General features: G+C 48.9%; 1 protein-coding gene across 2 annotated transcripts in view; it reads right to left on the bottom strand.

Moving 5' to 3' along the window:
* The window catches only part of prkcaa (protein kinase C, alpha, a), a 151,990-nt gene that overhangs the window by 90,251 nt on the left and 34,388 nt on the right, over positions 1–27,351 (bottom strand). For both annotated transcript variants that reach the window (XM_023820852.2, XM_023820861.2), the window contains exon 3: positions 3,962–4,044. In XM_023820852.2, the coding sequence (XP_023676620.1) occupies positions 3,962–4,044 (83 nt within the window). The remainder of the gene's footprint in view (positions 1–3,961; positions 4,045–27,351) is intronic.

Here is a 27,351-nt window from a genome sequence, read left to right as displayed (position 1 = left end):
TCAACCACAAGCCGGCAACAAAGACGCCGCATAAAAGGGTGTGTGGGCACTGTGCTCCAAAAAGATGCAAATGTCACAGCAGGCCTGACGTGCGCCTCTGATGATCAAAGGCCACTGTTAATGGGAGAATGATCGGGCCACTGGAGGGGGCACGAGGAAACCCAGCTCGGAGTCATCAGGCAGATGGGGCGGGGACACAGGCGGGAGGCAACAAGCTCTTAACAGCAGCAATCTGAAAGCCCCGATCAGGAAGTGAAGCCCAGGACAGTCGACAGGGGCAAGCAGAATCCATTGCCCATCTGCAGGTCACCATCTGCACATCCCCATCAGCTAACATAGGCTAGCCCTGCTGCTTAGAAATGGAACTCTGATGCCAAGGCGTTAGCGTGATTTAACCACCAACTGGGAGAGATATCTGAGTCTCACATCCAAAAGAGGATCTTTAAGGGCAGGCCCCTGCCTCAAAGAGCCTTTCTGCTCGGCCTGTGGGACTTTTCTACTGGCCATCCCCGGCCAGCACTGCTGTTAGCTAACACCCAGTAGCTGGGCGCTGCGCCTTCACAGAGCTCAAGGAAAATAGAAGGAAGCTGTCATTCTTCTGTCGTCCACATTCCTCTGGGGGAGGCACTGGCTCTTCTAACCCACATCAGGGCACCTGACAGTGTCTGGCGGAGACGTGGTAGCTGCAGCAGGCCGGCCTCCAGTGAGAAGTCCATCATCCCCTTCATCCCACAGAAGAGGAGCTGCACGCCAACAAAGCTGCATCTCCAAGCCAACAAAGAGCATCTACTCCTGCAGGAGGTACTCTTTTTAAAGGCATCTCTCCTTCTAGTGGCAACGCCGAGTGCTGTGCCCTACACCCTGAGAGAAATGGGGGACCAGGTAACAAAACACAGTGTGCAGTGGAGTCCTTCCCATCGAAACCAAAGTCTCGTGGCAGCATGAGTGCTGGGAGTGCTGGAAGACCATATTAATATGGGGGCACTGAGTGTCTGCTGTGTTTGGATGCCACCAACCAGCCCCATCCAGTGCGGGGGCCGAGTCACCCGGCTACAGCGAACTCATGCTGTGCTCTGGCCGCCTCCCCCCTGCTTGACCTGCTAGAGACAGAAGGCCGTGTCCTTCCACAGGCACGCGGAGGCCACGCTCGCTGGCTGATGCTCCGCATCGTCTGTGAACTGGGAATACTGGTCGATTAAAATGCATGTTGACAGTGCATCCCTAGCAATTAATATGCGTGTGTTTGTCGACGGGGGGTGGGGGTGGGGGGTTCCATGTATAGATTACATTTGATAAAAGCCTGTTATTCCGATGTTGTGGCGACCACCTTTATAGTCCCCGCAAGGGGATACTGAATTATACAAGAATCTGCCACTGTAATCAAAAAACTAAGAGAGCCAAAAATCTTGTATTCCTCGGTGGTATTTTGAGTTTGTGGTCTCCTCGGTGGTATTTTGAGTTTGTGGTCTCCTCGGTGGTATTTTGAGTTTGTGGTCTCCTCGGTTGTATTTTGAGTTTGTGGTCTCCTCGGTTGTATTTTGAGTTTGTGGTCTCCTCGGTGGTATTTTGAGTTTGTGGTCTCCTCGGTGGTATTTTGAGTTTGTGGTCTCCTCGGTTGTATTTTGAGTTTGTGGTCTCCTCGGTTGTATTTTGAGTTTGTGGTCTCCTCGGTGGTATTTTGAGTTTGGGGTCTCCTCGGTGGTGTTTTGAGTTTGTGGTCTCCTTGGTATTTTGAGTTTGTGGTCTCCTTGATATTTTGAGTTTGTGGTCTCCTCGGTTGTATTTTGAGTTTGTGGTCTCCTTGGTATTTTGAGTTTGTGGTCTCCTTGGTGGTATTTTGAGTTTGGGGTGTCCTCAGTGGTATTTTTCATTGCATAATGCACTAAATGTTTTCAGTGGGTGACAGGTCTGGACTGTAGGCAGGCCAGTCTAGCACACAAACTATTCTACTACAGAGCCATGCTGCTGTAATGCATGCAGAATGCGGTTTTGCATCGTCTTGCTGAAATATACAAGGCCTTCTCTGAAAAAGATGTAGTCTAGGTGGCAGCATATGTTGCTCCAAAACCTGTATATATCATTCAGCATTAATGATGCCTTCCCAGATGTGAAAGCTACCCAAGCCCTGGGCAATAATGCACCCCCATACCATCGCTGGCTATTGAACTATCCAGTGATAACAAGGTGGATGGTCTTTCACTCCTTTAGTCTGGAGGGCATGGCATCCAGAATTTGAAATGTTGATTCGTCAGGCCAGAGGACGTTTTTCCGTTTTGCCTCAGTCCATCTTTAAATGAGCTTGGGTCCATAGAAGTCGGCGGCGTTTCTGGATAATGTCCAAATTTGGTTTCTTCTCTGCATTTGTGGGTGCAGTGATGAACTGTGTTCACTGACAGTGGTTTTCAGAAGTGTTCCTGAGTCCATGCAGTGATTTCCACTATAGAATCATGTCTGTTTTTAATGCAGTGCAGCCTGAAGATCACGGCTATCCAATATTGGTCTTTGGCCTTGTTCCTTGCGTACAGAGATTTCTCCGGATACTCTGAATCTTTTAATGATATTATATACCACAGATGATGATTCTCAAATTCTTTCAATATTATGTTCAGGAACATTATTCTTAAATCGTTGCACTATTTGCCTACGCAGTCCTTCACAGAGTGGTGAACCTCCAACTTGTCCAAAGTGAATCACATGCCATTCTGTCCCCACAGATGGACAGAAGGCATGATTTAGACGCAACTTCACTGAGACTCTACCTCTCTGGGAGGGTCTTTTTATACCCAATCATCTTACTGGCTTTGCTCCATTTTCAATTAAATATGCGTTTATGTGATTCACAAATCATTGCATTCTGTTTTTATTTACATTAAACTTAGAATTCCAACTTAGCATTTGACATGTAAAGTGTACAGCCCAGTAGTGTTTGTTTAGAAATTGGTAATATATAGACTTTTTGTAATAATTCAGGTTGGCGGACTGTTATGAGTTGAGGTTAGTGGTGCCCAAATATTATTTGCAAATTTTCTACCCCTAACCCTCAAAAATGCAAAGGGATGATTGCATATATATTAAACTGAAACTGACATATACCAATGGCCAATCATATATTGACTAACATCTGACTAACAGTGAGTGGTCGGGATAAGAATAGATGAAAATATGAACACAGGAAAACAAATTGTTCCTTTAAAAATTAATCACCAACAACCTGGAACGGCCCAATAATTCAAGTCGGTATTTGGTAAATGGTTGTGATTAACCTTTCTCTACAGTAGCCATTGAGAATTCTGGTATACGGCTCTTTTTTTTTTTCTTTTTCAGAAGAGGTTTAAGCATAGGACTATATCAAGATGTGTAATGAGACATCCTGCTTCCTGAAGCCCTGGCCAGCTTCTGTTAACATAATCAGGACTCCCTCAGCACTAATTTCCATTACGTGCCATATGATGCAGCACAAGTTCATATCGCATACATGATTACACATGCATCCAGGACAGCACGCGGGCCAGTCACATGTACACGCACTACACGCCAAAAGCGTTCAGTGGCATCTGCACACACCTCATGGCAAGGTCCCAAACATCTGACATGCCTGAGAGATATGGCAAGGGCAGAGACTACGTAATTTGAGCTGTTATCACACATACAAATTACCCAAGGAGAACCATGGGCATAATTACAACAAATTTCATAACCTCAATCTAGATAACAAAATGGTTGGAATGTCACAACTTCAGAGATTAAATGATGCAAACGAGCTAGATGTAGCACATTAAAATGCCCTTTAAGTTGCATAATCCACTTTCAGTGACATTTAAAGAACAAGAAGGAGCATCTGGAAGATGATCATCATGCAGCAATGCGCACATGGCTGAAACTGAGACACAGTGAGCGAAGAGGCTGTATGGAAACCGATTAGACACACTGGGGTGGGAAAGACGAGGGCGGGGTCACTTACGTCTGTGTCGGGACCCTTGTCAGCCCCAGGGCAGGAGAACGTGACAAGCTCATGGCACCGTTTGTGGACCACGAAACAGCAAACTGCAGGGAACAAGAGCCAGGGCGTTAGTGCAGCTCCCCCCACACACACACACGCATACACACACGCACATGTAGAGTAAACATATCCTTATGGGGACCGCTCATTCATTTCAATGGGAAAAATGCTAACGCTAACTATGACAACCTTAACCCCCACCCTGCCCTAACCATAACCATAAGTAACCAAACAAAATACAAGAGTTTTTGCATTTTTAGTTTTTTCATAGCAGTCACCGATTTTTATAAAATAGAGTTTTCCCTTATGGGGACCAGGAAACCGGTCCCCATAAAGGAAAAAATGGATATTTATCACGTTATGGGGACATTGTGTCCCCATAAGGATAGGTAAACCCGCTCGAACACACGCGGACGCGGACACACACAAACACACACACACACACACACACTTCCCCCAGCTGAGTACAAATTTACATTTATTTATACAGCAGAAGCTTTTATACTAAGTGACATACAATTGAGAATGCAGGGTCAGATTGTCCCTGGAGCAATCGAGGTTAAGGGCCTTGCTCAGGTGCCCACTGGTGAAATCACTCTACCAAATGTGGGATTTGAACTGGCGACCTTCCAATCACGGGCACAGAGTCCTAATCCACACACCGCCCCCCACACCGCGGACGCTCCACGACCGCGGCAGATGGAGCTGCAAGCCGCTACAGGAGTGTGTGTGCTGGGAGCAGGGTACAGCAGCCTCTCTCCACAGGCCCGGCACCACCTGGCCTGTAGATCTACTCCTCCGTACTCAGACTGTCAGGCAAAGCTAAGATTCCATGATGGTAGAACCTGTCATTCATCTGCCTGGGCCTGGCAGCCATGGTGCAAAATCCAAGCTTAATGGAGGAGACCCAAGAAATAATACTAATAAATATACAAAGCTACAGACCATCAGCATCTGAGAGCCCTCCTTCACATTTCTCACCGGTGCCTTAATTAAATCAGGCGCTCTGAGTTACCAAGGATGCTAGACGTGTCATTCTGTCCCCACAGATGGACAGAAGGCATGATTTAGACCCAAACACCTACCGGTGGACCTGCACAGACACATCTGGAACCAAGAGCACAACTAATGTGAAAATAAAATACCAGCCCCGTTCCCCTCCCTGTCAGACTCATAAATATCTCAGCGCCGCTGAGGGTCCAATAAGTCGCGCCTTCACCCGGTCTGAAAGCTGCTGGCTCGTTAATAATAATGAGTCATGAATTGGGTGTAGGCTGGGCCTGCTCCAGCCTCGCATCCACCTTATGAGTGAAGTCCCATTGGTGGCAGACTTCATCAGATAGCACCCTGGAAGAAATGGCCTCTCACAACACAGCTAATGTCACTTAACACAGCATCAACTTAACACATAGGTCTCATTCTACCCTAATATGGCCCAGAAGACGGCACAAAATGCATTCTCTGGCGAGATGGATGAACCGACTACACTGCATGTCCACATGACTGATTGCCACAATTTCTCCATTACGGAAAATCAAACGGGTAATTATATATTGGAAGCGTATATGTGGCTGGGGAGATGTTTGTCTAACCAAGCCCTGAAACTTGTCCAAAGTGAATCACATGTCAAATTAATGTAAGTGAGGAAAAAAAGCATGCTGTACGACACACTAAGCATGTGTAGCTGTCCTCTGAAATTGGTGTCTCTCAGGTCAGGTGCTGCATTTTCTCCAGGGTGTGACAGATGCACTCCACAAGGAGGAACCACACAGGCATCAACATAAGCAACAACTGGGATCAGGCGGCAACATTGGGGGTTTGTGGTAGGCAGCTGAGACATCAAACGGAAATCATTGTTATTTTACCATAATGATGTGCAATTCCCAGTAAAATTAAGCATGGCTGCTACAGTGAGGCAATCACCTCAAAAGTCCATGCCTGGCATCGATTTCATTTCTTATGTTGCACACGAGTTTAGGACAGGTGACTGAAAGCTTCCATATTCAACCCCATGCAGGGTTCTCATTTCTCAGAGGGTAAGGTGGCTCAACACATTCCTGTTACCTTAAAAAGCTGTTAGCATATGATGATAATGCTTTATTTTGACATTTCCCCTGATCTGAATTTTGCTCTACTATGAGACACACGTGAATGCAAAGCTCAGGGTATGTATCTAGCACCCCTGAAGCAGTGATCAGAGTTAGAGGCCTCATTCAATAATCACTCTCCTGGCCACGGGATGTGAACCAGCAACATTTAGATCAGGGGTGGCCAATCTTATCTGCAAAGGGCCGGTGTGTATGCAGGTTTTTGGGGTAACCTTTAAGTCAGCTCTTCAAGCCCAGGTGTGAGGACTCTTCAGCCAATCAGTCCTCTAATTAGTGACCTAATTAGGGAGTTGCAGCGAAAACCTGCATTGGTCTTAACCTGAAGAGCCACAAACTGCCCTGATATCATATCATGTCATATCATATCACATAGTGTACAAAACGGGAGAATCTATGTGCATTCCTGCTAGACGTGTAACCATGGAAATCATTTACTGTCAAAAAAAATCCAATAATAGCCATCAGCTGCAGTCAGAGCTGCTGGTCTAGCACCTATCCGAAATGGAGCACAAAAAAAAAAACAACACACAACTCACTGGGCATTGCTGCCACAACCATCTGAACGTTACCTTGGGTTTTCAATGCAGCCAGAGATGCAGTGAGCAGTTTAGCATTAAGTCGCATTACAGTTTAGCATGCAACATAACGCGCCCTGAGTATGTGAGCGTGCAGTCGTGCCCAGGGGAGATCTGGTACAGGGCATACCAGCCAGCAAGCTCCCGCTAAGCAGATGAACAGCGCAAGGCGACGGCTGGTTTCATTCTGCGCCTGACCTGGACCCCAGACAGAGGAGCGAGGCGCAGGGCAGCAGCTGGCTGGGTGGCTTAGCAGAGCTGCTGTTATGCAAAGAGAATTAGCACCTTTAAAGGAGAGGTGCTCAAATGTCAGGGTGACTTTTAATGGGCAGGGATGAGTGGCATGTCTCACCATGACCTTATCATCATTTCACTTTCAGGGCAGAATAAATTATGTAGAGGCAACAATGTAGTGCGGCTTTTTAGATCAATACCTATTAAATCCAGTGATCCCTCTGGCACGGAGGGGGGATTTTCTCCTGGGCCCTTTATCTGCCACGTAATATGGTGATTGGTCCCCCTCTCACACAAAGGGCCACATGTGGGCGGGCAGGACTCAGCTGCCGATCGTTAACGCCACACCCAACAGAAGTGGCACACCGGTACGGGTGTTGGTTCGACCGTGGCTGCCTATCAATGCGCCCCGCTCAGCCGGCAGGGTCCTGTAATGCGTGTGAAGGGGGGGCCTTCACGGCAAGAAGATACAAAGGCCACCTCTGACAAAAACCCGGCTCAGTGAGGTACCAGAACGGTTCGATCCGCTTCTGTGGCACTTAAATGGGAGAAGTCTGGGGAACAATGAGGCTATGGCTCATAGCTGGCGGCACGAATGGGGAAATCATTACAGGGTTGACGCGGTCCAGAAATCGAATAAACCAGTATGAAATCCTGCAGCCCAGATTTATGGATGAAACCTTCAGACTAGGTTTAGAAGAATACATTTAAGCTTCTCTGTATAACAAGCATGAGATCATCTGGTGATTACGAAAAATGTCAGGGAACTTTGTTAGAGGGCTTTTATGTAGTGGGGCACTGGGATAAAAACAGGTTGCTCTTCCAATTATCTGTCATTTTCAATCCGAATGGTAATGCAGATACTGCAAAAATAGCAGTGGTAGGCTAAACGAGAGCAGTGAACATCTCACTTGGATAAGCATTTTGCAAAGAGATGGGGGCAGTTAAGTAGTTCACATCCCCCCATACCCGACACTCTTTCAGCTTAGATAATAAAAATGTCTTATCAGTCAATGTTTAATAATTAACTTGTTAATCTAAACACCCGACTTAATTTCTCGGCAGTGAATATTTTATCTGTGCACAACATCAGCTTTCGACAGTGTAACTCCAATCAGCCAAGAAGCTTTTGGTTCCTTTAAAAAAGTTAAAAGAAACCTGCCCCCAAATGTAGCCCAAGATGGCGCTGGATTATAGAATACCTTGGAAGGCAATGTGCAAAGCTTTTATTCTGAGATGATTATCTGATATCTCACCCATGAGATAATTAGTGATGCTTTGTTCGGGCTGGGTGTCTGGCCCTCTACAAGCCACTACCGCGTCGTTGACAGGACCTACGACGGCCTGCGAGGAACAGATAGTGGAATCCAAACGGTGTGGCTTAGCTTTCCACCCACAAAGTGTGTCCTAATGGCGTACAGCAAGCGTTAAGTGCCCAGGCTGCATTCGCAATCACATGGGACCAGAGAGAGGCAAGAGAGGCAATCTGAGGGTGGCAAACATGAGGAATTTGTAGGGCGACAAACAGACCTAAACATGAATCACACTCAAGAAGGAAACAAGGGAGCGAGGAGAGTGATGACCAACCCAAGCTGTCTCACAGACAACAAGCACTGCAGGAGCTGGTCTGATGGAGCAGACGTTTGCCAACTTGGGCCAGCTGCAGCAGACCAGAGCCTCTGATTCACTGCGCGAATGAGACTGCGGTGGTTTTGGGCCAATGGTACCACAGGATGGGGGTCTGTGACACTTAAGCATCCCAGGACTGGGACCCACTGCAATTCACCATTATTGACATAATGATACTCAAACCGACAGCAATGTGGATGTCAATAAAAAAGGATGAGCAGCTCAGAGGAGCCAACCTCCTGCTGTCATCGATCATTAATGATCTCAGGGCAAACAGAGACCCTTTCTCTTCCAAAAGAAGGCCTCTGACACGGTATCTATCTCATGGGTACATATGGAGAAGCTCTCTGGGATGATAGGTGGAGACATTTTACATTCCATTTACTGTATTTTTATTTAACTTCACTATTTTTAATTCCATTCTTTTAACTCGTTTGTTATACAGTACAGAGAAAGTCTCGGCACGCTTGCTTCAATCTGTAAAAATGTTGCAAATATATTGGATTCATAAGTCCATTGACAAGCAACATTTAGCATCTCTACACATCTTCCAAGGACATTTTCTTTTTATTAAGCATCTTTTTTTGACTGACTTATTCAGTTCTGTTTTGTCATTTTACTATTAATTGCAATTGTAGTCCTTGGCTCCCAAAGGGATTATCTACACAAATGTTGGGTGTCAGTTCAGAGGTGTCACTAATTAAAAACACCCAATGCAACTGCTTGTCAATGAACTTTTGTAACTCAGAACAGCTCCTTTTAGAACTGTAACTTGGATTTCATTTAATTACTACTTGAATATCTTACTTAAAACTACTGGCTGTATATATATAATTGTAAATACATGAATAAAATTATGTCTTGTATTATAAAACCAGTAAATGTTGCAATATTTTTACTGAATTAAGCATGTGTTCCAAGACTTTCTATGAACACTGTATTTTCTTCTGTTTTTTTTTTTTGTACTGGGTGCTGGGACCTGAGGAACCACATTTAATTCCTCAACGCTACACGGTGTGTTGATCTGTAGGGATGACAATAAACCTTTGAATCTTGAATCTCTTGCATCTTCTTTAGGTGTGTTTTTTTCCCGCTTTCAAAGGATTAGTGTAGAGCCTGGGAGTAGAAAGTAAGTCATGACTGAAAATTAATTTATGTTATGAAGCCGCATATCAGCTGACCAGAATGACCGGACAGGATGCCCTCCCGTTCCTGAGCACTCAGGAAAACAAACATACAAGAAAAATCTAGCAAAAATAAAATGCAAAAAAGCAACAAAGTTTGTATATTGTGATAGAAAACATTAATGTTAGAAAAAAGAATTTCAGTAAACAGAAAAGGAAAAAAGAATGGATCAAGTGTGGTGGCTTTTTTCCACTCTCCTTCTAAGAGAAAAGGCTGCAGAATGTAAAAGAGGAGAAGAGTCTCACTTGGGATCGATATCTCAGTGCTACACAGCCTCTATTCATCAGAAATTTACAGCTTTCATGTTACTTAGTAACAACAGGTTATCAGCCAATGGGAATCATGAGAAATGTAATCATCTCCTGACTGAAATGAGTCAAGATGTGCATCTTCCTCTAATGGATATTTAATGGGAGGTCCACAAAACTACACGATGTATGACGTCCATAAAGCAGGGGTTCATTCTGAGTTTTTTCCAGCTTTGAAGAGGCTTTTAAAAAGGTGGTGTGGTCTGACAAATCACTGCATAAATTTCCCAATATCCATTAATATCCCTGGGAATTCTTTGGCACTGAGTGTCTAAGTGTAAAATGGGTCAGGTCTCTTGATGTGAACATTGCACTTGGATAAACGTACTTCGATCCTGAGCTGCTCATCCTTTTTTATCCACATCCCTTCACTTTCAGGAAGCAGCAAACCAGGCCCACAGCACAAACTGCACATAGTTTGGCTCAGCCAGTTGGCTGCAAAAGTTTCTAACAGCATGCTGAAGTGTTCAGTGCCCAAGTAACATGGGAGCAAGGTGAGAGAGAGAGATAAGCGAGATAATTCTGAGGCAAACTGACCTATGCTCCAGCTGCTGGCCTAGAGAACACTACTGTGAGCATGAAGGTAGGTTTTGGTGGGGGGGGGGGGGGGGGGTCGATCAATGGGAGACAGTAGCCTGTTTCCACGGAAACAAGCAGAGGTCTAAAATGACATAATCATAATAAATTGGCCAGTGTATCTGAAGACAGTATCAGATAAGGGACTGCAGTCAGTTTCTCCCAGAAGACAGCAAGAGACACGCAAATAACATGCATCCATCTGTGGCCAGACCAGGGCAGTGAGACTATGTAAGGGACAGGACAGAACTAGCATACAGAAATAGCATAAATCCTGTAGGTGTAACCCTGGGTGTGTCTTTACCAGAGATAATTTTACATTGAACTGGAAAAATTCAAGAGAGTTCATAATCTGAGGAAATGGTACCGATTCCCCGAACATGTACAGATCCGGCTGTAAACGGCCCTCAGTCTGTAAAGTGCAGACAGATGCTGCGATACACATGCAGAGCAGCATCCGTGTTTTCGGACTACAGCTGCCAGCCGGGGCCCATGTGCGGGTCCCTCTACTGAGTCAACAAGGGGAAACCGGCCCAGAGCCAGTACCATCCGGGCTGTCAGTCAGGGCCCATGTGCGGGTCCCTCTACTGAGTCAACAAGGGGAAACCGGCCCAGAGCCGGTACCATCCGGGCTGTCAGTCAGGGCCCATGTGCGGGTCCCTCTACTGAGTCAACAAGGGGAAACCGGCCCAGAGCCGGTACCATCCGGGCTGTCAGTCAGGGCCCATGTGCGGGTCCCTCTACTGAGTCAACAAGGGGAAACCGGCCCAGAGCCGGTACCATCCGGGCTGTCAGTCAGGGCCCATGTGCGGGTCCCTCTACTGAGCCAACAAGGGGAAACCGGCCCAGAGCCGGTACCATCCGGGCTGTCAGTCAGGGCCCATGTGCGGGTCCCTCTACTGAGCCAACAAGGGGAAACCGGCCCAGAGCCGGTACCATCCGGGCTGTCAGTCAGGGCCCATGTGCGGGTCCCTCTACTGAGTCAACAAGGGGAAACCGGCCCAGAGCCGGTACCATCCGGGCTGTCAGTCAGGGTAGCATTCTTCTGTCTCATCACTCTCCGGCTCATGACCCTCCCACAGGGCAACTTGTGACATAGACACGTGACCTCAGCCTCATTGAAACCGGGTACGGCCACTGCCCAGCGTGCCAGTCACCGCAAAACCCCATCAGTCACATTTTGGCCACGCCCCAAGACCAGGCGGCCCGCCGGAGTCACTGAGGCACAGCAAACAATGGTCATAGCGAAGAAGGACCCGTGAGGTGGGGGTACTGACACTGCCGTCCAGGGCGAGGAAACAATCGGCCCATTTCAGCTGCTGCCTCATGAGAAATGGGATCATTGCCCAGAGCGAGATGAGGGGGAAAAGAGAAAAGGGATTCTCCCAAATGACCCAGGGAGAGAAGTCCGTATGGACTGACCACATGGTCCGGATGAAAAAGACTCATTTAGGCCAAACTGTGAACATCAGGTTCAGTTGCGGTGCTTCCCTAGCACTGTGATTTTGGTTCTCTACCTGCCTGTGAAATACGGGCCAAAAAAGATAAACGCGAAGCATTTACAAAACGTCACTTTGCACCAGGCTTGGGCAGCATCTTATTCTTCACATATCCTCCTCACAGTACACGTAAGGGATAATGTACAGGCAGCCGGTAGTTATCGCAGAAATAAGCCCCGACAGTGTGATCAGGACCCGACGCGAAGCCGAGGGTCTTGTATCACACTGAAGGGGCTTATTTTGCGATAACTACCGGCTGCCTGTACATTATCCCGCTTATTACACGGCTACTTGCCACATAAGGAAAAAAAAACTGGACATGAATATGGATTTGAAACATTTTATTGGCATATTTGTTTTAAATTAACATTTTTAAATGGTAATCTTTGTTGGCGCGGAGGGATTTTAAACATACAAGTAGTACCGGCTATGCGTTATTATTTTGGAGCGGTTATTATTTGAAAAGAACCAACCTGCAAATGTCTCAACTGACCAATCAGAATCAAGCATTCCAGAAAGCCGTGTAATAAGGTATTTTAACGGCGTATTCAAAGAGCAACGCTCTTACCTATTCCGGCAATTTCACGATATAATTCGCAGGGCGGAGGGGCTGGAGCTGGTCCCCTGAGATAAATTTCGCCGACTGGAAATACCGTGGTACAGCCAAAATATCTGCATCTATTACTGTAACCTCCCAAGCCTACAAGTGTGAAAACATCAGCACTGAGCAACACTGAGTATGTGATGGGCACATGCTGCCAGACTTTGATACGGATGGAAAACTGAGCGATAGGAGTGAGAGCAAAGGCACGTAAACAATGAAGCCGGACTGACAGCAGCTTATACCGTCAGAAGCTCCATCCCCTTGCCAATGCAAACAAAGGACTAACGGAGCGATTCGAGCACCCTTTTCATGGGCTTTGTTTAATTAACTTCTGCCACATGAGCTAGCGAACTGGACCGGCTGCATAAAGTGGCTGGTGGGGGCCGCAGCTCGCCCGCAGCGGGTTCATGGTCTGCTTCCCACCACACCTCGCTGGGCCCGTCCGCAAACCACAGGCCGGCGTCACGTAACCGAGGGGGATTAGACTCTGCCTGGTGCTGCGCTGCCAGGGCAAGAAACGGGCCACTGGCCATAGGGAAAACAAACAAAACAAAATGCCCATACTGGACGGCAGAGGAATGGTGCATCAGAGCCACGTTTTGGATGCCGAATAGGGACTGTAACAAGTGAGCGGTGATGCTTTGAAAAAACAGCATTGCAGCTGTGGAGAGAACAAGAAAGTTCTTTGTGTAGTGGGACGCGGTGCTTAGTAAGCTGACATGGTCAAATAAATCACCTGTGTGTAAATGGTGAACTGTACAACACATAAGGTGCTTTAAACCCAAACGGACCGTCGATCTGCCGGGGCACGGAGGGAGCAAGAGCACACGCGGACATGCTGCCTGCTCCCCCACATCTGCACTGCTTATCTGATGCTCTCCTAGAGCTTCCTGCACTCCTGGCTGTTTAATGGCCTCAGTCCACAGTGGGCTTTGGAGGACTTGCGGCTGAGCCACACCCCATGCTGGCTCTGGGCTCTGCGGTTAGGGCAAATCATGCAGGGGGCGGTGGTCTGAGCACCCGGAAGCTGCAACAAAACAATTCTGCAGATTATCTGTTTAAAAGGTGGTGGTAATGGGAGGGGGGGGGTGTACACACAGGGAACAGTTCTCAGCACGGAGAAATGAAAGTGGGAATGGGGTAAGGGAGAGCGACGAGAGTCCGGTCTGCCAAGGGCCTCTCCTCCCTCACCGCGGCACTGAGGGGCCCCTCGCTGCCACCCTGCTGAAATCAGGGCTCCAACCTCAGCCCCCCCCCCATGCGTGATACAGATACTCAACCGGATCCGCTTCATGGATTAATCATTACACTGAGACATACCTTTAAAGTTGCTGCTGCCACCGGAATTCTAAAGAGGAAGGATAGTTATACAAGAAATGAAAAGCTGTCGGAAGCAGAATCGGCGACGTTTGGCTGCGGGAGTCCGAAGTCCAGGCAAGGAATGCACAGCTTTTCACAGAACCATAGTGGTCACTTGCTCCCTACCTCTAATGCTGGACAAGAAGGGAGAAGCACCGTCATACGCGCATACACACACGCTTTGGTGGCTTATATACGCTGCTGACTTCACCCGTTTATACAGGAAAAACCTTCATATCGCTCTGGGTAAAATACTGTATATTACATGTAAAGGCTGCGAAGGAGATGCGGACTCCAGCCTGCAGCGAGATAACATGGGTCGCGACCTGGCAATTCCCTTTGCTCACGATGAACTCTTCTGCCAGGATGACCCTATAACGACCTTTGAGGAGTAAGATTTACAGGTGACACACATATGCACCATGTGCTCACACCTGGAGATGAGAACGCGCCTGAGCGGTGTGGAGCTGTTACATGGGGTGTTAAACCTTCGATTGGCCTGCAGTTCAGTTCAGGCAGTCACCATGAAGAGCCGGGCCCCCCTGCTCCCCCGGCACGGCTTACGAGTGGGCTGCCGCGTTCTAATAATAACTAAGTGATCCATTACAGCAGCTCCCAGAATTAACACCGGAGGACATGCAGGGATTCATATTTAATTATATTTATATGACGACTTGGGGGCCAATGCAGGGCTGTTCTGAAGAAGAGTGGAAAAACAAGAATGATGCAGAATTAGAATAAGCCCCACCCCTCAGAAAACAGGAGCTGCACTTAGACACATTTGCATAATTTTCCTATTTGTTTCCCTTCCTGCAGGGCAGAGAAATGCTTGGCAAGAAGAAGAATAAGCAGCCCTGTGTCCAAAGAGCCTGATTTGACTATGGCCCCATGGAGTTTCCATGTATCTCTTTGCAGGTACAAAACAAAGGCGAGAGGCCTCGGCGAGCCTTGTGGTTCTGGAGTACCACGGGGCAGCAGAGCCATGACACAAGTATACTTAAGAAAGTGATCTTTGGACTAAAGCAAGTTTCCTGGTTCAAGTCCCAATGCCTCATGCCCTGCACTTCCTGGAATAGGCTGCGGTGCTAAGTGATATGGGAGATGGACGAATGGACGCAATCAGCTAAAGGTATTGGCTGCTTTCTGCTGCAGGTCACATCGGTTGAAAGTGCCTGTCAAGCGTGTGAATGAAAACAGCAGGCAGCCTCCTCCATGGAGGGAAGTATCCAGCCAGACCGCAGCCTGGCACTGAAACGGTACGCAGGAAAGCAGCTTCCTGCAGCTGCCCAGAATGTATGCAAAGACAGCGCTCAGCCCTGCCAGGCCCTCACCGATCGGATGCTGGGCTAATCAGACTGCATCCCTCACCGATCGGATGCTGGGCTAATCAGACTGCATCAGGACCAACCTTCCCCTGATCGGAAGCCAATCATTTGCAGAAAAACGGGGAAAGAGAAACACGTGGAAGGATCATAGATGTCCTACCTGTCCCCAACCTGGGAATCCTTCAGAAATCTTGACCATAGAATCCTTTGAGCCACAAAACTTTACATTCCACCCCTTTTTTTTTTTTGGTGAAGGTAATTTAATGTCTAGGATTGTATGCTTTGGCCTCGGTTGTTGATTTATAAAAATACACCCAGATCAGTATTCAAAATGAAAAAAAGAAGCTGACATGAATACCAGAGTTTTTTTTAACCTTCGAAACTGCCACATCGTGCCTAAGGCCATATGAGTGGCTGATCACTGTAACAAACAGTTAAGTCAGCAGCATTTATAATAAGGCCATACAGCCCTTAGTGCATGAGAGGCTGACCTGCCGTGGACGACGCTGCCGTCGAAGCCCAGAGTCACATCCCTGTCATGCTTTGGGCCCCATAAAAAGGCCAGACAGAGTTTCTAACGCCTACATTAACACGTGGACCATCTCAGCACTTAAAAAGACATTTCTCTAAAGACCAAAACAACCTTAGTACGTCAAAACACCAAGGCTTTTAATGCAGTGTCACGTCTAAATAACTCAGCTGAAAGCCACACAAACGTGTGTTTACGCACATTCGCATCAGATAACAGACCCATTAAATGCGTCGAGGTGATGTGCACAGCATGAGATACATGCTGTCAGGAGGCCGGTCATGGTGCAACGTGACTACTCCACCCTCCTGAATGAACCCAGATACAGATTGAGCAAAATCTGGGGAGACAACAGAACAGTGGAGCCGGAGCTGAGGTACTTTGGGATCAGGTTTCTACTGCTGTGCCTTCAGGACCAACCCCAAAACATCTCCAGAACATCACCCATCTGTATGGGCAAGCAGAGTATGGTCACCAGTCTCTTCTTAAATAGCACCATGGCAGACAACGGTTAAGGTTCAGGTCTCTTGAGTCAGAGCTTCTTGAATCGAGCATGAGGAAATAATACAATTCTTAATAATCATTAGCACTGGCTTATCTAGGCCACCTGAGAGGGGAGAAACCATGCCAATTCAATTTGCCGTGAGCTCAGGGGCATGGCCGTCTAGCAGAGGAGGTCGAGCGTTACAGAGCACATGACTCTCTCATTATTTGTCCAATCAGGGTGCAGCAGGTGGGCAGGTGGGTGAGGAAATCCAGCGGGAGTGCTGGGGATTCACCGATGCGGCCGTTAGCGTAAGCCCCCGCACGATCTTCCCTGAGCATAAGGAAAGAGTGTTGTGGGAGGCCAGGAGGGAGTGTAAGTGGAGAAATTAGCTCGTTATGTAAGGTACACCGGTGCTTTCCACGTCAAGCCAACTGTAAAGTTTCACGCAAACGATGAGGGGAAGCTTCTGGAACCATGGCACGGGGGCCTTAAGCCCATGGGACACCGGTGGGAGATTTCCCATGATTCTACGCCAAGGAAGTGGGGCCCCACCCCCACACTGCAGAAAAAGAACCGCCCGCAGGAAACGCTGTACCCTGCCTGTTCTCACTTCAAAGTTCAGTTATTTATAAGATTTTAAGTTTAGGTTTTTGTTTTCTATTATAAAACTAACTAGCAGAAAGATATTTTCCCCATTTGTTCCATCACTAGATTTAACAGCTCCCATCCTGCCCAGGGTCAGACTCCGGATTCACCCTGACCTTGCATGTAATAGGCCATTATGGAAGGGGAGATTCATCACAATAGTTTAAACTGTAGATTTTGTGAAAGCCATCGGATGGTCAGCTGATATTTCACTGTGGAGTCATTATATTTGCCTCCACACGGGGTACATTCCAAGAATCATCTACTCAGCTACTCCAAAGGCCTGCCGCTTCGCAGTCACCTGCTCTGGCTGGGCTCACGCCGAAGAAGTTCGGAGAGAAGCTACCAGGTGAATCTGGGCCAAGCTCCGATGGTCCAGAGTGAAGCGGAGGTAGCAGAGAAGTCTGAGCCCAACAGATTCTAAACATCACACAGCGATTCCGAGGAGAACATAGGGAATGATCAGATGAAAGAGTTAAGAAGAGGCCTGGATGACCTGCTCTGAGTCTCCTCCTGATCACGTGGGTCTCCAGAATCTTCACATACGGGGGAATGAGGTCAGCGGGACCATGGTATCCAGAAGAAAGGAAACCCACATGGAGCTCCCAGTCTTGGGCCCTATGCAGCTGAGATAAGCCCCAGGTCCTCCATTACTCTCCTTAGGATAAGATGTTGGAAGATGGGTGGCTGGGTGGGTGGATGGATGGATGGAAAGCACACTCACACATGCATGCACACACTCACACATGCATGCACACACTCACACATGCATGCACACACTCACACATGCATGCACATACTCACACATGCATGCACATACGCACACACAGTCCACACATTCATATCTTTATGGGGACTCTCCATTCATTTCTAAGGGCATAACCCTAATCCCTACAATGATGACCTTAACCCCTACCTAACCTTAACCTTAACCATAAGTAACCAAACAAAATACAAGATTTTTGGCATTTAAAATTTTTTGACTGCATTCACAGATTTTTATAAAGTTGAGGTCATCCTTGTGAAGACCAAAATTTCCCCACAAGGTAAAAAGTTATAGGTTTTTATCATATTGTGGGGAAATCCAGTCTCCACTAGGGCTGCACGATTCTGGAAAAAAAATGCTTAGAATTGCGATTGCGATTCTCTGCAACGATTTTTTCCCTTAAATTTAAACGTTTATTGCAAAAGGAAATACAGGAAAACATGACTGTGCCAAACATTATTGATCCAGGACCAGCATATCAACTTCTGACAACAGAAAGGAAACACTCAACTGGCCTTTCAGTTATGGTAACCAAAACAGCTGTACCGAAAGGGCCAGTGGATACTTTTTTGGCATTTCGGTACTTTGAGGTGGGACTTGAAACGCTTTCTTTGTGCAACGGTTATACAAATATCCTGTCTCTGGATGTGTGGACAAATGAAATGACCCAAGCTTTAGCTGCAATGTGGTCGGAAGAACCAGGTGTGAATCGAGATAGTGAATTGTGCAGCCCGAGTCCCCACCACGCAATAATTACAAAAACACAAGCACACACATACACACAGACACATACACAAAAAACAGCCTGGCACTGCTATTGATTTCATTGATGGATTTACAGCATCGCTGAATACAGACAGTGACAGTGGAAGCACAGAAAGAAGTGAAGCCAAACTTTAATGAAGCATCTCCGGGACACCACAGGGTCTGTCTGCGGCCCCAGGTCAGGATTAGAGTGGTGTGTGCTATCGGCGGCTCGTTAATTCTACCCTCTTAAGCTGCTTGGCACTCTGCCCTCTGGAAAAGCCGCAAGTATGGATACACCCAAAGCGACAAATACACCTTGGATGGAATGGATCTGGGACACAAGCTAGTCAGGCTGAGTAACTGGGAACAGGTTGGGCCACACCACTGGTGTCACGTGGTATGCGTGCGAGATACCCAATGTACGAATACAGTCTCCCTCGTTTATCGCGGTTAATCCGTTCCAGACTCTACCGCGTTAAATGAATTTCCGCGAAGTAGGATTCTTTATTTCTTTATTATTCGGCTGCACCTGGCGTTGAAGGATTTGCGGGGGTGCTCGAACACATAGGCCTACAGTCCATACGTACAGTAATTTTAATTTTAATTGTAATACAGAGGTGTATAATTGACCGAGCGCGGGCTGTATCATTTTCACTGTCTATCAACTTTTTAATGAATAAATGTATTTGAAAAAACCGCGATAGAGTGAAGCCGCGAAAGTCGAAGCGCGAAATGGAGAGGGACGACTGTACACACAAACAGATGCAAAACAATATGGCGAGAGACAGGATGCGTGGACAGAGAGACATGGACCAATACATGTTGTATGAAACACATACACACATACACAGAACAACTCGAGATGGTATAAGCTTGGAAGGTGGATGGATGAATACAGTAGGCCACCAGGAAGCTGTTAATGTGGATACGGCCATTTAAACAGGTAACAGCATCAGCCAGGCACAGCCACGTGCCGCACGAACAGCTGTAATCTGAAGACTATGCAGTAATCCTTCCTCCCTCAGAGTCCTGCTTTTTTTTTTTTAAATCAAAGCCGTTCAGCTGAAGTGATGCTGACGGAGGAGGGCTTCATCGCCAGCCCCGCGCCTTCAGCACGAGCCCATCAGAGACGTCAGTGCAGGCTCCTCTCTTCACCTCCCACGATGATTCACGCAATTCAAAAGCAAAAAAAAATAAGCCAAGGCCGGCTTTTTTTTTTCTAACACCCAACATCAGAAAAAGCAGATAACAAAGCAGGTACCCTCACAAAAACAAACACTAACGGGCACCAGATCACCACAGTGCCCCCTTATGAAGCCCTGATGCCCCATCATGACGGCGCCCCATTACGGAGCTGTAACGCCCCACAGCCACGAAGACCCCTTACGGAGCTGTAACGCCCCACAGCCACGGAGACCCCTTACGGAGCTGTAACGCCCCACAGCCACGGAGACCCCTTACGGAGCTGTAACGCCCCACAGCCACGGAGACCCCTTACGGAGCTGTAACGCCCCACAGCCACGGAGACCCCTTACGGAGCTGTAACGCCCCACAGCCACGGCGACCCCTTACGGAGCTGTAATGCCCCACAGCCACGGAGACCCCTTACGGAGCTGTAACGCCCCACAGCCACGGAGACCCCTTACGGAGCTGTAACGCCCCACAGCCACGGAGACCCCTTACGGAGCTGTAACGGCCCACAGCCACGGAGACCCCTTACGGAGCTGTAACGGCCCACAGCCACGGAGACCCCTTACGGAGCTGTAACGCCCCACAGCCACGGAGACCCCTTACGGAGCTGTAACGCCCCACAGCCACGGAGACCCCTTACGGAGCTGTAACGCCCCACAGCCACGGAGACCCCTTACGGAGCTGTAACGCCCCACAGCCACGGAGACCCCTTACGGAGCTGTAACGCCCCACAGCCACGGAGACCCCTTACGGAGCTGTAACGCCCCACAGCCACGGAGACCCCTTACGGAGCTGTAACGGCCCACAGCCACGGAGACCCCTTACGGAGCTGTAACGCCCCACAGCCACGGAGACCCCTTACGGAGCTGTAACGCCCCACAGCCACGGCGACCCCTTACGGAGCTGTAACGCCCCACAGCCACGGAGACCCCTTACGGAGCTGTAACGCCCCACAGCCACGGAGACCCCTTACGGAGCTGTAACGCCCCACAGCCACGGAGACCCCTTACGGAGCTGTAACGCCCCACAGCCACGGAGACCCCTTACGGAGCTGTAACGCCCCACAGCCACGGCGACCCCTTACGGAGCTGTAACGCCCCACAGCCACGGCGACCCCTTACGGAGCTGTAACGCCCCACAGCCACGGAGACCCCTTACGGAGCTGTAACGCCCCACAGCCACGGCGACCCCTTACGGAGCTGTAACGCCCCACAGCCACGGAGACCCCTTACGGAGCTGTAACGCCCCACAGCCACGGAGACCCCTTACGGAGCTGTAACGCCCCACAGCCACGGAGACCCCTTACGGAGCTGTAACGCCCCACAGCCACGGAGACCCCTTACGGAGCTGTAACGCCCCACAGCCACGGAGACCCCTTACGGAGCTGTAACGCCCCACAGCCACGGCGACCCCTTAGGGAGCTGTAACGCCCCACAGCCACGGCGACCCCTTACGGAGCTGTAACGCCCCACAGCCACGGAGACCCCTTATGGAGCTGTAACGCCCCACAGCCACGGAGACCCCTTACGGAGCTGTAACGCCCCACAGCCACGGAGACCCCTTACGGAGCTGTAACGCCCCACAGCCACGGCGCCCCCTTATAGTCTAGCACTGTGACCCCTGCCGCTTTTGCCCTTTTCTCCCACGTCGGGTGTGACAGTCAGAGGCCTGTTGAGGTGTGGAAGGAAAGGCTGCATACATTCTTCACTCTGAGTAACAGCCTCTCCATTTGAGTCTGAGGGGACAGTCTAACAAATGAGTCCTGCTATTCCTCAAGATGATAACCTGTTTTTCACCACATCCAGCTGCCTCATTACCCCAGCCCCCCTGCCCCCCTCACCTTCACGCTGTCTTGGCCCTGGAAATGCACACAGCCCGGCATTCACAGACTCACCTGGAAGCGATGCTGGTTTATCACCGCAGTCTGGCCCAGTCTGGACTAGCCCTCTCTGCATCTTCCAAACTTACTGTTATGCTACTTATGGGGCACTTCCGCACAGAAGTCAGTGATGGGGCTGGGGAGGGGCAGGCAGAGGATTCAGTATTTTGTCTCTGCTGGCCTCCATGATGTTGTCAGGGCTCATTCGGGTGGGGGGGGCGCAGGCTAAGACTGGGCACATCTACATGGCACAGAGGGGAGGAATGCAGGATCTTTCCTATATGAAAAACGGTGTGTAATATATATAAAGTTATTCTTTTCTCTCCATTGTCACCCTTACCCCAGGGAGCCTCTACTGGGGCAAAAGGAAAAACAAAAAAAGGCGGATGATCACCTGCAGCTTCCAGAGTTGGATTTACAGTTTCCCCCTGTGATGAGCCCTCAGCGAAGCAGCTACGGGTGATTTATATAATTAACGCAGCAAAGAGGGGGTGTGTGTCCAAATGTCTGGCATGCAAAGGCAGCCCCAGGCATCCAAACAACAATAATAAATAAAGTGGAACCACATCCTGTAACATAGATGGGAAATCAGGAAAATTCAAGAGCGGTTCCGTGCTGTGGGGCGGTGAGGATTACAGCTGTGAGGCATTTTCCGGTTCCTCGGAATGCTGATAGCATCTTGAAGCTCAAGAGACGCGTTTGAGTCTTCCCATTGCAGCATTCATGCCCAGGCATGCATGTAGTTCATACACTATATGGAAAAAAGTACTGGGACACACTGCTTAATCAGTGAATTCAGGTGTTTCATTCAGACCCATTGCCACAAGTCAAGTATATAAAGTGTATAAAGTCAAGCACCTTGCCATGCAGGTTTACAAACATTTGTGAAAGAATTGGTCGTTCTGAAGAGCTCAGTGAATTCAAACGTGGTGCTGTCATAGGATGTCACATTTGCAGTAAGTCAGTTTGTGAAATTTCTTCACTGCTAGATATTCCATGGTCAACTGTAAGTGGTATTATTGCAAAGTGGAAGTGTTTAGGAGCAACAGAAACAGATTGTGGCAGATCATGTAAAGTAAAAGGTAACTGTTGCTGAATGCTGAGGAGTGTAGTGTGTAAAAGTCGCCAACGCTCTGTTGACTCCACAACTGCAGAATTCCCAGCTTCCTCTGGCATTAACCTCACAACACAAACTGTGTGCTGGGAGCTTCATGGAATGGGCTTCCATGGCCGAGCAGCTGCATGCAAGCCTCACATCACCAAGAGCAATGCGAAGCGTCGGATGGAGTGGAAACATGTTCTGCAAAGTGACAAATCATGCTTTTCTGTCTGGCAGTCTGATGGACGAGTTTGGGTTGGAGGACACCGGGAGAACGTTACGTGCCTGATTGCATTGTGTCAATAGTAAATTCTGGTACCAGTGGGATAATGGTATGTGGTTGTTTTTCAGGGGTTGGGCTAGGACCCTGATCTGTGATTCCAGTGAAGGGAACTCTTAATGCTTATGCATACCAAGACATTTTGGACAATTGCATTTGGACAATTGCATGCTTCCCATTTTTGAGGGAAGTTTGGGGAAGGCCCTTTTTTGTTCCAGCATGACTGTGTCCCAGTGCACAAAGCAAGGTCCATAAAGACATGGTGGGGGACCAACTATGGATTTAGAATGGGATGTCATAAAAGTTCCTGTATTTCTAATGGCCAGGGGTCCCAGTGCGTTTCTCCATATAGTGCATATTCCTGTCATTGTGAGGACTCTGTTAATTTCTTTGGGCATAAACCTAACCCTAGCAATGTCTACCCTAACCTTTTCCCTGCCCTAACCTTGACGTTATTTTATATTTCACTTTATTGATTGCATTTACAGCTTTACATTTTTTAATGTAAAATTCATGTTTAAATTGTGGCCATTTAGTCCTCACAATGAGATAAAAACAAACTTGGAGATGTAGACAGAAGTGGGGGGAGTATCACGACCAACTTAACAGGGTGCAGGGTGCCCAGAAGCCCCATCACACTTGCTGGTTTTCAGCAGACAGTCCATTGGCAAAGGGCAAGGCCAGACACCACTTCCTCGGTCAAGATGGAGCACTTTCACCTGACAGATGTGAGAATGCTGACAGACCTGCTCTCACAGTCTCACGACAAACTGTGCAGAACAGCCACTTACCAACACCCCCCCCCCCCCTCAGCTCCAGCTGCTGCAACAAGCAGCAGAGACATTACTGCAGTGCCTTTAAATCATCCCGTGTTGTACATGTACGACACTGGGGTTGTATAAATACCCAGGACCAATTAAATCCTCATTGCTGACACCTGTACCCTTCAGACATTAACTTCTCCCATATATTCTGTTAACTCCCCGACTGGCAGCCCGGAACAGCATGTTACTGGGGGGAACTTAACGCACAACCTGGAAACCATCCAGTGCTGCTGTTCATTGTCCTGACAGCTACAGATAAACAGTAATAACTGGCGCAACACAAGCTCAAGAAGAGACTTCGTAGAGACGAAGGGCATGCTGAGCAGCATTTTATGGATCATTTTGACAATTTCGACAATATAACTATCAAGCTTGTCCTTCTCCCGTTCTGCCCCCTACTGTCCATGTTCTACCATGTCGAAAGAAAGGAAAAAACTTACACACATACAGACACACAGAAGAGAGCAAGATGATGGAGGAAAACGGGACCGTCTGGCCACGGTCAGAGGGGCGCGCGGCAATGATGTACTGTAAATGTGCATGGAGGAGTGGCAGTGGAGAATCTCCACGTGGCTCCGCTAAGGGGAACAGCACAGTGTTGTGGTGAGCACTGGCCGCTAACTGGTCGATGGCAACTGACAGGTCAGTCCTCAAGACATCCCAAGTCGATCGCGACAATCAGACCGTCACATTTACACCCCCCCCCCCATACTCGCATCCCCAGTCAGCAAAATAAACCATCATATCTCGGCATCTCCCCTGATTATTTTCCTCATAAAAAAAGTAGTGCTAACTGTAAAAAATAAATGTTGGAGACCACTGCCACAAATGGTTGAGGTATGGTGTCGGCCGCACCCCCTGCTCCCCGAATCCCAGGGGAATCCCTGACATACCAGAGCCAGCCTTCTGGTGAGGGGAACACTGCCTACTATTGCATTTTGTGACCCCCCCCCCCCCCCCCACGTACCCAATTCTCAAATTTTGTGTTACAAGCTCGCACCCCTGCAGCCAGTCTGGCCTACTTTCAGTTGAGATGGGAGCTGCCTGTCTGGTTTATTAGCCCTTCTGAGAAAACCTGCACTGACACAGACTAGGGGGCATGATCCCATTTCTACAAAATACGGGACCATGGCATCAATATCTTGCCGTTGAGAAAATCAAGCCTAAATATGCCATATTTTAACAAAAAAAAGAACTAACTGTAATGCAATAAAACAATGTTGGATCCCTGAACTTGACACAGATGTGGTTAAGACATGGACGTGGCCTGGAGGGGTGTGGTTTGTAACCAGTAGGCACGGATACGATGTCATTGAGGTGGACTGCGTACCCCTGCTCTGGCGGCACAATGCCCCCCCAGGTCCTGCCTGACGCAGACTGGTGAATTCAATCAAGCCGGGCTAATTGGGCCCATTCAGAGCTGCTGTGTCCAGCCAGATGATGGATGAGTCATCACATCCTGCTTGCACCCAGTCCTGAACACCCCCCCCCCCACTCCACTTCCCTGCAAGCTCAATCTTCTCCCGCCTTCTTTTCACGCCAGTGTTCCGTTTCCCCTGCCAGGCAACTGGGGGCACAGAGCTGCTCTCCATCCATCCTCCGGCCCTGAGCGCTTCCAGCACAGATGAAAATACAGAGATTACAGTTGGAGAACGGTGAAGGATTTATGTGACTGTGCCAGTGGACATGGCACGCTGGAAATAAACTCATTAAACACGCTCAGCTAGACGGACGGCTCCCCCGTGCCGTTCCTTGGACTTGAATCGGCTGATTCAGGTCATGACTCAAGCATCCCCGCAGCCAGAAACTGTAGAGACGTAAAAACATTTCATCACATGGGAGGAGCTCTGTTTGGGGATGATCTGGGAGATGGGGTCAGCTTATCGGGGTGGGGGGGGGGGGTACTGGAGGAGGGGGGGGGCACTCAAGTCCGGATTAAACTTGGCAGGCTCACCTCAGACAGAGGTGATGAGCGTACAGTACTAGTGCCAGCCTGCTTCAAACACAGATCATTTTCAGTGGGCATGGCATTCAGGTCCTGCTAGACTGGACAGGAATCCCCCCCTTGGAAATTTCCTTTTAAAAAGCTCCCATGTGTAAAGGGGGACTGGCCTCCTGTGTGCCTGGTCTGGCCAGGCACACAGGGGGAGAGCACACAGCCTGGCTTCCGTGTGCCAGCACCGTGACTGCTGTCAGACGAGCAGCGTGCCGTCGACGTTCCCCGCACGAGAGGGTGGCAGGCGTGCAACTAAAATTAGATGGCTTCGAGTGACAGGCAGATGAGGTTACCGTGCTCCTCGGCTCCGCCTGCCGCCTGTTTACAGGCCGTGGCTTGGTGAGCGATTCTCACGGGAGAATAAAGCGACTGCGTCGAGAAGCTTGGCTCTGATCGCAGCCCGCGTCTTTAGTGCTGGCCACAGTGGAAAGGCCTTTACACCGCCGGGTGCTGCGATTGGTGACCTGTAAACAATCGAGTCTCTCAGACACCGCTGCCAGGTCAGGGAGCTGTGTGTGTGTGGGTGGCTCCCTGAAGAAAAGCTGTATATGGGCACCTAATAATAATAAAAAATGATAAGTGACTCAGGTGAGCCTTGGGTCAACAACAGCCACCCTGACAGCCAGCCTCCTTCCACATGGCGATGACCTGGGCGAAGTCCATCCGAAGATAAAGCTGTAAAAGCCAGCAGGCGGGGTCCCTGGATGGCTACAAGCGGACAATGTCACCCGGAATAAACAACATGTCCATGGGCTCAGCGAACCACCAGGCGGGATGGCGGATGTCCACTGAATCTCCCTGAAGGGCAGCAGGAGACGCACCCACTGGAGGTCGCTGGCTTTTGACCAGCCTTGCATCTCTGTGCTGCTGTACTCCGAGTCCAAGTGAGTCACACATCAGCTCTGGGCTGCCACCCTTTTGGGAATCGGACGTCTCTTTGACAGAAGGGACTGGATTCTCTGCGGCATACGGTTGCTGAGAGCATTTCGAAGCTCCCACTCATGCTGCACCTGCAGAAACACACCTTCCAAGGGGGAGTCCTGGGAGGTGGACACATGGCTGCTCTCAGGCATACGCCACTGCCCCCTGGCCCCTTGACTCCTTTTGCTATATGCTACGCTAACGAGGCCTGCCTTAGGCCCCTTGGCCCCTTTTGCTACATGCTACGCTAACGAGGCCTGCCTTAGTTTATGCTCACGGCCGTGCTGACAAGAGGTGCGGCCTGTGCAGAACCACGTGGAAACTCTTCCACCCACTCAAACGTGAACGTCTTTCACACCCTGCGCAGATGCGCAGCAACAGAAACATCTCAGTCATGTGTCACTAGAGGTTAAAATGTCAGGAATGTTACCTCCCCCCCAGGGTATAGAGTGAATCGTACAGCTCACACAGTCACCCGAATCTGGATTGTGCCATTCACTCATAGTATCCGGGAGTCCCTAGTGAGGAGTGCCAAAGGTCTAAGGTCCACAGACGAAGAATCTGCAGGGGAATCTTTGGCTGTCA

The sequence above is a fragment of the Paramormyrops kingsleyae genome, chromosome 5, assembly GCF_048594095.1.
Source record: "Paramormyrops kingsleyae isolate MSU_618 chromosome 5, PKINGS_0.4, whole genome shotgun sequence".
Lineage (NCBI taxonomy): Eukaryota > Metazoa > Chordata > Actinopteri > Osteoglossiformes > Mormyridae > Paramormyrops > Paramormyrops kingsleyae.
Note: the sequence above shows the minus strand (reverse complement) of the source record. Positions and strands in the feature narration are given on the sequence as shown.